Source organism: Acomys minous (assembly GCF_964271855.1).
Source record: "Acomys minous genome assembly, chromosome: 9".
Lineage (NCBI taxonomy): Eukaryota > Metazoa > Chordata > Mammalia > Rodentia > Muridae > Acomys > Acomys minous.
Genome location: NC_140490.1, coordinates 80,918,500 through 80,931,275, shown reverse-complemented (window position 1 = coordinate 80,931,275; position 12,776 = coordinate 80,918,500). Strand labels below are relative to the sequence as shown.

The 12,776-nt window shown below is 58.4% G+C and overlaps 1 protein-coding gene across 3 annotated transcripts; it reads right to left on the bottom strand.

The window, feature by feature from the left end:
• Window positions 1-310: 310 nt before the first annotated feature.
• PLK5 (polo like kinase 5 (inactive)) lies at window positions 311-11,791 on the bottom strand. Of its 3 annotated transcripts, none has more exons than XM_084795546.1 (15): window positions 11,689-11,791; window positions 6,710-6,817; window positions 6,458-6,574; window positions 5,937-6,066; window positions 5,766-5,853; window positions 5,582-5,677; window positions 4,769-4,967; window positions 4,562-4,688; window positions 4,328-4,404; window positions 3,735-3,807; window positions 3,414-3,491; window positions 3,029-3,185; window positions 2,176-2,305; window positions 1,986-2,096; window positions 311-735 (listed from the first exon to the last, which is right to left on the bottom strand). In XM_084795546.1, the coding sequence occupies exons 2-15, from the start codon at window positions 6,782-6,784 to the stop codon at window positions 541-543; spliced, it is 1,653 nt and encodes a 550-aa protein (XP_084651672.1). In that variant the 5' UTR covers window positions 6,785-6,817; window positions 11,689-11,791; the 3' UTR covers window positions 311-540. The 3 variants fall into 3 exon arrangements, with proteins under 3 accessions (XP_084651672.1, XP_084651670.1, XP_084651671.1); XM_084795544.1 differs by lacking the exon at window positions 11,689-11,791 and adding an exon at window positions 8,034-8,812; XM_084795545.1 differs by lacking the exon at window positions 11,689-11,791 and adding an exon at window positions 7,584-7,893.
• Between the last annotated feature and the right edge of the window lie 985 nt (window positions 11,792-12,776).

Sequence of the window (12,776 nt, the reverse complement as noted above, 5' to 3'; positions counted from 1 at the left end):
TGCCTCTGCCTCCAGAGTGCTGGGATTAAAGGCCTGCGCCACCACGCCCGGCTAAATAAATAAATCTTTAAAAAAAAAAGCTAGAGAATTAGCCCAGAGGTGGGAGCACTAGTGGCTCTGGCAGAGGAGCCTGCTCAGGTCTCAGCACCCATGCAGCGGGTAACGACCACCTGTTGTTCCAGTTCTTAAGGGTCTGACGGCCTCTTCTGACCTCCAGACACCCCTCATGTGGTGCGCAGAAATACAAGCGGGCGGAACTCATACACATAAAATAAGTAAATCTAAAACAAAATCACAAAAGGGCCAGGCACCAGTTTGCAGCATTGTGTGAGTGGTTTTTTTTTTTTAATGAAAATCCAACAACAACAAAATTCTAGCTTGAATAGTCATACCATAAATAATCAAAGGCCCCACCCACTCATCTGTGGCCCCCGTGTGTCCACCCTCCCTGCTGGCCATGGTGTGGCACCGTAGGCACACACAGGAAGAGATCCCGAGTCCCCAGCATCAGCATCCAGAGGTCCACGCAGACCCTCTGGCTCATGAGACACTTTGCAGCAGGCGCAGCCCATGGCTCAGGTGCGGTTGGACCCCGAGGGGGCAGCCATGACTTTGCAGGACGCCAAGTGAGTAGGAGACGCCCATGCTTGGTCCGCCAGGCTCCCAGAGGGTGAGCAGGAAGCCCTCGCCTTCGCCGCTCAGCACCAGCTGACTTTGGGATGGTTTGCAGCTGACCTGGGAGAGAGACTTTAAGGTAAGCGGGGCAGCCCAGTGCCGACCCTCGGCATTGGCACAGACACCACTGTAAGAGTTCAGATTTGCCGGGCGTGGTGGCACTCGCCTTTAATCCCAGCACTCGGGAGGCAGAAGCACGTGGATCGCTGTGAGTTCGAGGCCAGCCTGGTCTACAAAGTGAGTCCAGGACAGCCAAGGCTACACAGAGAAACCTTGTCTTTTGTTTTTATTGTTTTCCGTTTTTTGAGACAGTGTTTCTATATGTACCCTTGGCTGTCCTGGACTCTGTAGACCAGGCTGGCCTGGAACTCACAGTGATCCACCTGCCTCTGCCTCCCGAATGCTGGGATTAAAGGCGTGCACCTCCACTGCCCGGCCTTGAGAAACCCTGTCTTGAAAAATCAATGAGTTCAGATTCAGAGTCAATAGCAGAGAAACGGGCTCAAGTGGGGACCCTCCACCGCAACCACGTCAACCACACCCCTTTTGTTTACCCTCTTTTTTTTTCATTTTAACTTATTGTTTGTGTGTATTTGTACATAGGTTCGCCATGGCATGCACCATATGTGCATAGCATTCAGGAGTGAGGCTATCTCCTGCTACCATGTGGGTCCTGGGGATTGGACTCGGGCTATCTCCTGCTACCATGTGGGTCCTGGGGATTGGACTCGGGCTATCTCCTGCTACCATGTGGGTCCTGGGGGTTGAACTCGGGCTATCTCCTGCTACCATGTGGGTCCTGGGGGTTGGACTCGGGCTATCGGGCCTGAAGGCAAGCGCCTTTACCACTGAGCCATCTTGCCAACCCATCCTTTATTCTCTTTCCTTCTGTTTGTTTTTCTTTGACTCGGCTTGTGTGACTCAGGCTGGTTTCAGATTCACTGTGCAGTCAAGGATAACTTTGAGATCCCAAGCCTCTTTATCATAAGGATTTCCTGTCTTCATTATTATTTGTTTTCATGTGCCTGGCCCGGCCGCAGCTTCAACCAAAGCCTCTGCGAGCAGTCCCGGTCACCTCAGGTCCCAGCCCAGGAGAGTCCCCCCTCTGGGCCTCGGTCTCCTCAACTCCATGCTGTGCCCAGCAACACAAGATTCCCCAGGGCAGTGGGGCCAGCTGTCCGGCCAGGCCTGAGCATCATTACTTTGGGCTGAGGACATAGGGTCTGACCTTCTCCGATGTCACCCCACCCCACCACCCCACCCCACCCCACCCCACCCCCACGTCTCGAGTTCTGGCTCCAGTCAGGTACCTGCACTGTCCCATTGCTGAACAGCATGACCAGAGCCTGGGAATCAGCGACGAAGCTCAGCAGAGAGAAGTCAGGCGAGGCGGGTGCAGCAGGAATGGCCACCGTCCCCTCCTGTGGGGACAGGCTGGATCAGGGTCCCCTGCGTCCCCACCTCCCTCTCCTGGCCCTCCCCCACACCCCAAGCCCTTACCTCCCTCAGACGCCGCTGCATGTAGCAAGCAAAGAGCCGCAGGACAGCCAGCTTGGCGCGAAGTGGGCCGGGGACATCCCTCAGGGTGAAGGTCCACAGAGTCCCTTGGTTGGCTTGGTAGGAGACATGGCTGGGGACCAGTGGCGTGAATGAGTCCCTGTACCGGCCACCCACGCCTGGGGACATGTTCTCACACAGCTGTGCCTCATCACTGCCCTGGACACCACTGTGCCTACATATAGCCCTGGGCAGTTATGGTGCTAGGCATCCCAGGACCACTCACTTCGCACTGCCGCACTAAGTCAGATCTGGGTTCCTCTTCTGTCTCCATGGAAACTGCCGCCGCCCTCCTGGCCAGCCCAGTCCCCTCCCTGCCCACCCACCAAGTACACTATGTTAAAAATATCAGGGCCTGGGAGGTGGGGGTCTATCCCCAACAAAAAAAAAAAAAAGGAAATGAGTCACGCTCAGCACTCGGGAGGCAGAGGCAGGCAGATCTCTGGGTTCAAGGCCAGCCTGGTCTACAGAGTGACTTCCAAGACAGCCAGGGCCACATGAAGAAACTTAGTCTCAAAAAACAAAAATAAAGCCAAGCGTTGGTGACCCACGCCTTTAATCCCAGCACGCGGGAGGCAGAGGCAGGTGGATCTCTGTGAGTTCGAGGCCAGCCTGGTCTACAATGCGAGTCCAGGACAGCCAAGACTACACAGAGAGACCCTGTCTCGAAAAACCAAAACAAAGAACAAAAAGATGAACTTAGTCAGCGGTTACCGGCAGATGCCCAATAAACAGACGAAAAATGAATGAAAGGAGGCGAGGATAAAACAGGGTTCCCTGGGGCCCCAAAAATTACCCTCCTGGGGCGCGCAGGGCCATGTGGGAGCCGTCTCGAAACAGCACACCACTACCCCCATCCGACAGCTGGTAACCGAAGCCATACTTGAGGGAGTAATCCACCCACTTGGGAGCCCAGAGGACAGGGCGCTGCTCCCCTGGCGGGTCCTGTGCAGCTGAGTGCAACCGGATAGAAAAGAGATGCAGGTGAGGTGGGGCCCGAGATGAGCTAAACGGGGCGGGGCTTGGCCGGGCGGGGCGGGGCGGAGCCAGACGGGGCGGGGCTTGGGCGGAGCTGGCAGGGGGCTGGGCTAGGGGCAGCTGGACAGGGCGAGGCGGGTCTGTGCCTGGGTTAGGGCGCCTCTAAGCTGCCTCAGCTTTGCACTTCTAGGTGGCTGTCCTACCCACAGGTCCTGCGTCCAAGCAGAGGTTCAGTTTTCCGGTTGCTGCCTCCACCTGCAGTGCCAAGCTCCCCTTTGGGTCTGTTGAGACAGATTCGTGTAGGTACCCAGACAGCCCGGGTTCCCTTCCCATCAGCCTGGTCCCCACACTTGCATCTATGAAAATGTCATAGCAAACCCTGATTTATCACAGGCATTCGTTACGTCCTACAGGTGGACAAATTGCGGCCACGCACAGATTGTAACCTTTAGCAGGACACAGGTCGTCACAGGACCCAGTCACATGGGTCGTACCTGCCTGGGATAAGGTTCCCTGCTGCTCACCTGCCAGGTCAGTCGGCAAGGTCCCGAGAGTGAGGAGGTGGATTTGGCTCTCAGGGCAGAGAGGAGCCCCTTCCTGAGACAGAGAGGTGTTTAAAGAGCAGAGGAGAAGCACCACTTCTCAGAGGGAGCCCCAGGGCACACCCCACTTTACAGAAGGAACGCGGTTCCTCTGCAGACAAAACTTGCCAGATGTGCAAAGGCACACAGCAGGCACTCAATAAATGCTGTGCAACCAAAACTGATGAGGACAGGGTCCCATGGTCTCAGAGAACGCTAGGGTTGTAACAGGCCTGCTGAAAAAAATGCCCCAGTGAAGGGGGCGTGGTCAGAGTGGAGCCCCGCCCAGAACCAATGAGATATGTTGGGGGCGTGGTCTGTGTGGAGCCCCGCCCATAGTCCCCTGTGAAGGGTGGGGGCGTGGTCAGGGGTAGAGTCCGGCCTAGAATCCCCCAGTGAGGGGCTGGGCGGTGGCTCAGGGGTGGCAGGGGTCATCTTGGGTCGCTAGAGCGGATGAAGCTTCAGTCAGGGGCTGCAGGAGGCCTGTGCTGAGACCTTTCCAAGTTCGTCTCCACAGCCCTCACTGAATTACTCACCTCATTGCTGGACTCCATGTGGTCAGGTTCTGTCCCTTCTTCCCCAGGTCCTGAGGCCTCTTTCGAGGTAAAAGGACCTGAGGGGAGCACAAGTTTAGGGGTCAGCGACAACAACGTCTTCCGCCCCCCCTCATCCACTTTGACATGTAAGGGAGGGACAAGTGAGGGTAAGAATGGACAGACGCGTGACAGAATGCTTGCGCATCTAAAGCAAGCCAGGAAGGCAGTACTCACAAGGTGGCCGACACTGGGTTAGCAGGAGCTGGCCCACTTTCCGGAGCAACCTGCGCAGCGGAGGAGGGAAGGCAAAGACGGGCGGGCTGTGGCAGGAGTGTGGAGGCAGCCGCTCTGGAGTGAAGCCCTGTGGGGTTAGGGTCAGAGTCAGCCTCGGATCTGGGTGACCCCTGGGTGGGTCCCCAGGGGCCCATGGGGGCAGGTCACCTGAGTAAAGAATTCATCCTGGAGTAAGTGGTCCAGGCTGGGCCGCTCGGCGGGATCGGGCGCCAGAAGGCGCGCGATGAGGCTGCGCGCACTGGGTGACAGGTGAGTAGGCTCCGGGTAGTGGCCAGCGCGGATGCTCTGATACATCTCTGACAAGGGTGCCCCAGCGAAGGGCGGCGTGCCTGTCAACACTGTGTACCTACAGCCAGGTTGGGCGGGGCAGGGACGAGTCAGGAAACTTCAGGGGTGTTCAGAGAATGTTCACCCCTGGACCCTGGTTCCCTCACCTCCACACTCCACCTGGCTGTCCATCTGCCTGCACCCTGCTTTCCCCGCACACCCCTTTTTAAGTTTTTTTGTTTTTGAAGCTTTAACTCCTGATCTTTATGGCCTCACCTCCTGAGTCCTGGGGTGACAGGTGTGCACACTGCCATGCCCGGCTCATGTGGTTCTGAAGATGGCATCCTGGGCTTTCATGCATGCGACCAGCACTTTACCAACTGATCCCCCCAGCCCCAGCCACACTTTGATTAAAATGGTTTCCAAGATGGGACCAGAAACCAGAACCTGGACATGGAGGGCCGGATGCTCAGTGGGTGTGACGGCGCGTCTTTAGTGGCAGCCTGAGGAGGCAGAGCCAAGTGCCAGCCCGGTGTGCACAGTTATAGCTAACATACATGTAACCCATTGTGTGTGTGGGCACACTCACCGATGCTCGCTCTTCCTGCCCAGGTCTGTTCTCACCTGGGCAGCCACCCCTCCCCCACCACCCCTACCTTCCCCAGGACCCGGGCCCCCCAGGATGTCGCTCACATGATGCATCCCAGAGCCCAGATGTCAGACTTGCAAGTGTGTCCGTTTCGGGACACCACTTCAGGGGCCTGGAAGTTTGGAGTTCCGCAGAGCACCCTGGGAGGGAGGGGGAATCATGGGAGGATCAGGAAGGCCAGGGCTCCCCGGTCCCCAGTCAGGGCCACCCAGAGCCGCACACCCTCACCTGTGGCAGTGACCGGTGGGGCCCACCCGGGCAGCCAGCCCCATGTCTCCTATTTTCACTTCCATGTTCTTGTTGAGGAAGAAGTTACCTGCAGGTGAGGAGTAGCATGGTGTGCACCCCTCTCCATCCCGCCAGCGCCCCGCCCCGCGAAAGCCCCTTCCTCGTGCTTACTGGGTTTCAGGTCTCTGTGCACGATGCGTTGTTGGTGCAGGTAGCGCAGGCCGCTGACCAGGCCCCGGAAGTAATAACGTACCTCAGGCTCCGTCAGGGTCCGACGCACTTTCAGCACGTGAGCCAAGGACTGGGGGGGCGGGGGGGGGGCGGACCTGGCACTTGTTAGATGGGCTGTGGATTCTGGGTGCACTCCAGGGCCGGGGAGAGCTGGGCTGAGGATGTGTGGGCCCAGGTGGGTGCATGTGGGGGCCGGGGACACTAACGATTGGAGAAAGAGCACCAAGGGAACATGGCATGGGACGCACAGATAGCCTATGGGGACAGGAAAGAGGCTTCCCTGGCTCTCAATGGCTTGACCTGTGCTCCACCCCCCCCCACCCTCAAGCAACAGGAAGCGTGAACACGGTGAACATCCTTACACACTGCCAGGCTTAGCCGTCCTAGCGCCGGCACACGCACCAAGCCCCGCCCACCCGGACCACGCCCCGCCCACCCACACAACGCCCCGCCCCGCCCACCTGGCGGCTACAGTACTCCAGCACCATGTACACGTGGTCGCGATCCGCGAAGTGTGCGTGAAAGGCCACGATGTTGCGGTGGCGAAGGCGGCTATGCAGGGCGATCTCCCTCTCCACCTGTGTCCGCATGAAGGCCTCTCAGCTGCGGTGCAGGCGACAGGCCCCAGGAGGCCTGGCTCGCTGGCAAAAAGGGGAGCAGGGAAACTCTGGGACAGGCTTGCGGGGGTGGGGTTGGGGGAAAAGGGGGCTTACCTTCCCGCGCAGGCGCAGCCGCCCCGCCCCGCCCCTCGGCACCACCTTGAGGGCGAACACCCCGCTGGTGGACATGTCTGTGAGCTTGTAGCAGCGGCTGAAGGCGCCCTGCGGAGGACAGTAGGCAAGGTGTGGGGACAGCGGGCCACACCCGGGGACACACAGGCTTGCAATACACTCAGCCAAGACACTGCGGCTGTCACACCACAGTCGCACACCAAAGAGGAGAGACCCACGGACTTTGCCAGAGCAGGAGACCCATGAACTCCACTGCACAGGACAGTGAGGGACTCATGACACCCAGAAAAACCCAACGCGCGCTCACATAACTGCCACAGAACACCCAGACACACACACCCAACCACACCCCCTCACAGCACTTACACACACACACACACACCTACAGACAACACCCCCCCACTTGGCATCCACACAACAGCCCCCAAATGCAGAAAACCCCACACGACCCAGCCAGACGCCTCCCCACAGCACCTCCACACACAACTACACACACAGCCCACAGGCTGACAACACGCAGACACCTAGGCGCTCACAAACGTACCACAACCCATAACATACACCCTACAAAATATTTGGACACACAACAGCAGACACACAACAACAGAGTCTAAACACCCAGCTACACAAGAAACACATGCAACAAAAAAACAACACCCAACCCAGCCCAGAGAACCAAACCATACTCAGATACACAGATCCTGAGTACACATCTTCACCCAGACACATGACATAACATTTAACACAGGAAGGCCCTCCAAAAACGCCCCGACACACAACACCCAGGTACACCTGGCTACACGACACCTAAACACACAAACACAACGCCAAGCTCTGCACACACACCCAGACTCACATCACTCAGACGCCTGAACTCAACGCACAACGCCCAAACCGCGCATTCAGCCACGGAAGGGAGCAATTCCCAGCCGGAGCCCGACAGGGGAGCTGGGTGCAAGGCGCGGACCCCACGCGCAGCTCAGCACCCACAGCCCGGCGGGGCCGCTCCGGAGGGAAAGTGACAGCTCGTCACTGCGCGTGGAGCGCCAGCTGTGCACCCAGAGGACGCCCAGCGCCCGCGCTAACGCGGGAGACGCGCACACACACCCGCACAGCGCGCCAAGTGCCGTTCCCGCCTCGGCATGCACCCCGCAGCCCAGACCCCAGACTCAGGGGATCCGATGCTCCAGACCTGACGCTCGTATTCCCACCCTGCCCGAGACACCCCCCACCCCACCCCATAGCTCTCCCCCTTCCCGCGCTTTACACTAGGGTATACGCGCGCGCGCGCACGGGAACCCCGCACCTTGCCGATCAGCTTCCCGCGCCGGTACACGCGCCCCGACCCCGGGTCGCGCAGGAAGGCGGCCACAAGCTGGCGGCTCCGTCGCCGCCGCTGTGACCGGGGCTCCATCTGTGGGGCGCGGGGACTGCGCAAGCCAGTGCTGCCCGCAGCGCCGCCGCTCTGGGCCCGCGAGCAGCGGGTCTTATTGGAGAGTGGGGGCGGGGCGGGGAGGGGCGGGGCCCAGACGCCCGTGGGATCCCGCCAGCTCCCGGAGCCCAGTGGCAGGTGCCCTAGCGCGAACCCGGAGCCAGATACCTGGCTCAATTCTACTGCTCTCCCAGCCCCGCAACCTCCTGGGACCTGTTAGCAGCGCCCCGGTTCTCCCATCCGGGAACCTGAGGGCCCGAGAACTCAAGCTGGTTCTTTGCAGAGAGGCCGGCCCTAGGCTTCTCTTTGGGGTCCACTGAGGCCCGAGGTTAGCTTAGCCGACCAAACCTATCTGGCTGGATCCTCCCTACAGGAGCGACCTGTGGGGCTTTGTCAACTTGGGCATTGGGAAGGCTCAGTAGGATTCAGAGAGGGAGAGAGAGGTCTGACGCCAAAGAGACCAAAGAAACAGGGCTGGGAGGCCACTGGCGAACCGAGGCACCGTGGGATGGGGTACCTTGGAAGACGTTACAACCAGAATGAGGGGCAAATGGTGGGCATGTTTGTGTGGCGCTGGCTCTCATGGCCAAGTGAGCATTTACCCTTAAGATGAGATGGAAGCTTCGGTGGAGCTGATAGAAGAGGTAGCCAGGAGCCTAGGGACTTTAGAAACTCGGGGTACCTCTCACCCCGCCCACTCATCACCCCCCGCCCCCGCATAACCCTCCTGCTGAATGCACCCATTTCTGCACCTCAAGGATCTAGGTCCCTGGGCCCCGCCTCCATGTGCCAGGTGGGAGTCCCCTCACTCACAAAGCCAGGCAGGCACAGGGCAGGGTGTGAGCCCTGCCATCTGCCTCTGGTATTAATCCCCGAATGTTACGTAACACAACAAATGGGGAGGGATTAGCCTGACTCCGTGTGGCTGGATTCAGGCTATGGAATTTTCCAGAGCCAGAATTTGGAATCTAGCCTGGCCCATGCCACCAAGGGGGACGAGGAACACCCCTTGAGTGCTTTCAAGCCTTAGTGTCCCCCAAGGGGCATGGCCGGGGGGTGGGGGTATTGTGAGCTCCGTGTGTTTTGTGGAACAAGCCTGATGCAGCTTTGGAGCAGGGGTGAGGGTCCCCAGTTGCTCAGAGGCCAGATCTGCAGCCAGAGAGAGATCCCAGGACCCCTGCTGAAGGGAAGGTGGGGGTGGAGGAACAGAGCCATTCCACGGCTGGCACTCATTCCTTCTCCATAGCCGACCTGGCTTCCTGTGCTCATCCAGTCCACTGCTGCCTGAATGCCTACTGTGTGTGCTAAAACTTTGGGCTGGTTGAGGCACCTACTTTGTGTGTCCCCATATAGTCCCAGCCCCTATAAATGGACATGTTTGAGAAGCTATAAAGAAAGCCAGGTGTGGTGGCGCACGCCTTTAATCCCAGCACTCGGGAGGCAGAGGCAGGCGGGTCTCTGTGAGTTCGAGGCCAGCCTGGTTTGCAGAGTGAGTCCAGGACAGCCAGGGCTCAGGGGTGGGGTGGGGAACAACCCTACAAAACTTGGTCCAAGGTTCAAGCACACTGAGAAGAAAGCCTTGGGGTGGGGGTGGGGTGTATGCTCAGCAAGCAAAACACCACTGCCGACCTGAGTTCGAGTCCTGGGACTCACAGTGAAGGGATAGACCTGACTTCCACCCTAACTAGAGGTGTCCTGACACCCACGTGTGTGCTGTGCCGTGCAGGTGCTCACACTCACACACATGGTACCAACAACAAATTTTAAAGGGCACTGTGGGGTGCAAACCGACTCTTCCGATGCCTTTTCTGGGATCCGGTGCCTAGCTTAGGTACCATTCATGCACCGAGTGGCAGGCAAAGTCACTGGGGCCCAAGGAGGTTTGTGCAAGCTCAGGGTCTCCCAGCGTGGCTTTTAAGGCTGTATTTTGGTCCCCTGGCTTCCTGCCCCCAGGGAGCAGAGACAAGCACTTGGGTGGGTGGCTGAGTCCACAAAATCACACAACTTCCTAGGACAGAAGAAACGGAGTCCCTGGCCTGGAGCCCACAGCGTGCCCATCAGCTGATGTCCCTCCCTCTCCCTCCTGGCTGCTCCTGAGGCTTCTGGCTGAGCCTGCACCTGGAGGCTAGGTGGCCTCCTGCCAGCCTGTGCCTCACTGAGGAGGGACACCCCACACCCCAGCTTGCCTGCCCACCCCAACCTGACCCAACACCAGTCTTGGCTCCTCTGGAAGGTCTTTGGTAACGTTAGGAGTTGGAGGGATTTTAGGAACAGTTTGGGTCTCTTTTGTGAAAAATATCTAAGTGAAATGCGCCCTGGGGTCACCGAGCAGTGGGCTTAGAAGGCGTGACCAGCAGGCATGGGATGTGAGCCTCATGGTCTCCCCCCTGCCCCCCAAGACAGAGTTTCCCTCTGTGTAGCCCTGGCTGTCCTGAACTCACTTTGTAGACCAGGCTGGCCTCGAACTCACAGCGATCCGCCTGCCTCTGCCTCCTGAGTGCTGGGATTAAAGGCGTGAGCCACCACACCCAGCAGAGTGTCATGCTCTTTGCAAGGTTAGGAGGGCTGAGATCCCAGCTGCTCAGGAGGTTGAGGCAGGAGCATGGTGAGCTTCAAGCTAGCTTTGGTTACATAGTGAGTTCACTCTGCGCTGAGACCTTGTCTCAAAAATTCGAAGGAAGAAAGAAAAATCAAAGAAAGAGAGAAGGGCAGAACAGGCCAAGAGACACTGATGTCCATGGCAGCCAGCAGGTAGAGACAACCTTGTCCACGAGTCCATGATGGACACGCAGTGAGGCCCACTCACGAGAGTCTGACACCCACGGCATGGAGTGCCCTTAAGGACATGGTGCTCAGTGAAAGACCCAGATGCGAAAGGCCACACAGTGTGGAGCCCCGCGACAGGAAATGTCCAGAATAGACCAGTCCAGAGACAGGAAGTGGGTTTGTGGTGTTGGAGGTTGGGAGTGATGAGAGTTCTCCCTGAATGGCAACAAAGCTTCGGTGGGGTGTGTGTGTGTGTGTGTGTGTGTGTGTGTGTGTGTGAGAGAGAGAGAGAGAGAGAGAGAGAGAGAGAGAGAGAGATAGGGACAATTGCAGAGGCGGGTGGGTAAGCTTCAAGTCGCTGAACCATGCACTAAAAAGAAAGAAATATGCTCAGGTAGCCGAGGCTGGCCTTGAACTCCTAATCCTCTGGCTTCGGCCTCCTGCGTGCTGGATGGCAGGCGTACACCGTCACACCTGCCTAAAACTGGCCAGCATTCTCTTATGTGACTTCAGGGAGCACGGGTGGCCCTCGGCCTTAGGCATGACCTTCATCCTGGCTGCCCACCCCCAATACCCCCACCTGCAGTGCCACAGCCCCAGCTCCTCTAGTGCCCGTGATTTTGCTGACCTGGCATAACTCCTAAGGCTCAGCAGATTTCCTCTGGAGAAGTTTTGGGAAACACTGCTCAAAATACCTGCTGCAGGTGGGGGTGGGGCGCCTGCTGCCCGCCAGGGAGACTCCCCAGAGGCCCAGGATACTCACAGGGCTTGTGTGGGGCCTCAGCGCTGCCCAGGCCTGGCAGCCACATGACCGAGGGACGGCTCCTTGTCCCTGTTCACGAGGCTGCACCCGTGAGCCCTCAGCCACTCTCGGAAAGTCCCCGGAGACTTAAGAGTCCCCAACACAAGGAGGTGAACTGAGCATCCTGCACACTCCCAACACCCCAGGATCCGAGCGGTGTGATTGTGACCCAGCACGAGTGTGTGGGGGAAGGCTGCCCGGTATGCTGACTGCCCAGGGAGGCGACTCTAGCTGTGGCGGTGGGGGCGGGATGACACGAGCCACTCACTTCCCACGCACGGCTCACTCCTCACTGCCTCTCGGATGCAGAGCCTGAAGGAAAGGCTCTGACAAGCCAATCTCCAGAATCAGGTGGGAGCTGTTTGGACAGCAAGGACCAGAGGGTTGTCTCCGCCGGCCCGTCCTGTAAGCTGAGTCCGTCTCAGAAAGCCCAGGAAGCTCTTGAAGGTTTGCACGCTGTGGCACCCTTCGGGGTCAGGTGAAGCGAGGCTCCTGTGTCCTTCTCACAGCCACCCCATCCCTTCCCACCCCCGTCTTGTTTTGTTTTTTGTTATTCGAGACCCGGTCTCTCTGTGTAGCCCTGGCTGTCCTGGACTTGCTTTGTAGACCAGGCTGGCCTCGAACTCACAGAGATCCACCTGCGTCTGCCTCCCGAGTGCTGGGATTACAGGCGTAGGCTGCCGTGCCACCACCGCAGCTGGCCCTGAATCTTTTTTTTTTTTTTTTAAGATTTATTTATTTATTGTATATGAGTGCTTTATCTGCAGAAGAGGGCATCAGATCATATAGATGGTTGTGAGCCACCATGTGGTTGCTGGGAATCGAACTCAGGACCTCTGGAAGAGCAGGCGGTGCTCTTAACCACTGAGCCATCTCTCCAGCCCCTGGCCCTGACTCTTATTTCATTGCTTGTTTGCACCCAGAGTGGGCTCTAGCAGCAGTGACAGGGTCTACTTGGGTCTTGTCCTGTCCCCTGCTCCAGGGCCTACCTGCTGATAGAGTCCCTGTGTCCTCAGGGGACCTGCATCCTTGCTGCTCACTGGCAGGTG

Excerpts from the sequence above, each read along its gene's own strand:
- PLK5 (XM_084795544.1), bottom strand. The coding sequence starts at position 8,141 with ATGGAGCCCCGGTCACAGCGGCGGCGACGGAGCCGCCAGCTTGTGGCC. Across the intron at positions 6,067-6,457 it reads TGGAGTACTGTAGCCGCCAG|TCCTTGGCTCACGTGCTGAA; the intron begins GTGGGCGGGGCG and ends CCGCCCCCCCAG. Across the intron at positions 4,405-4,561 it reads AACCCAGTGTCGGCCACCTT|GTCCTTTTACCTCGAAAGAG; the intron begins GTGAGTACTGCC and ends TGCTCCCCTCAG.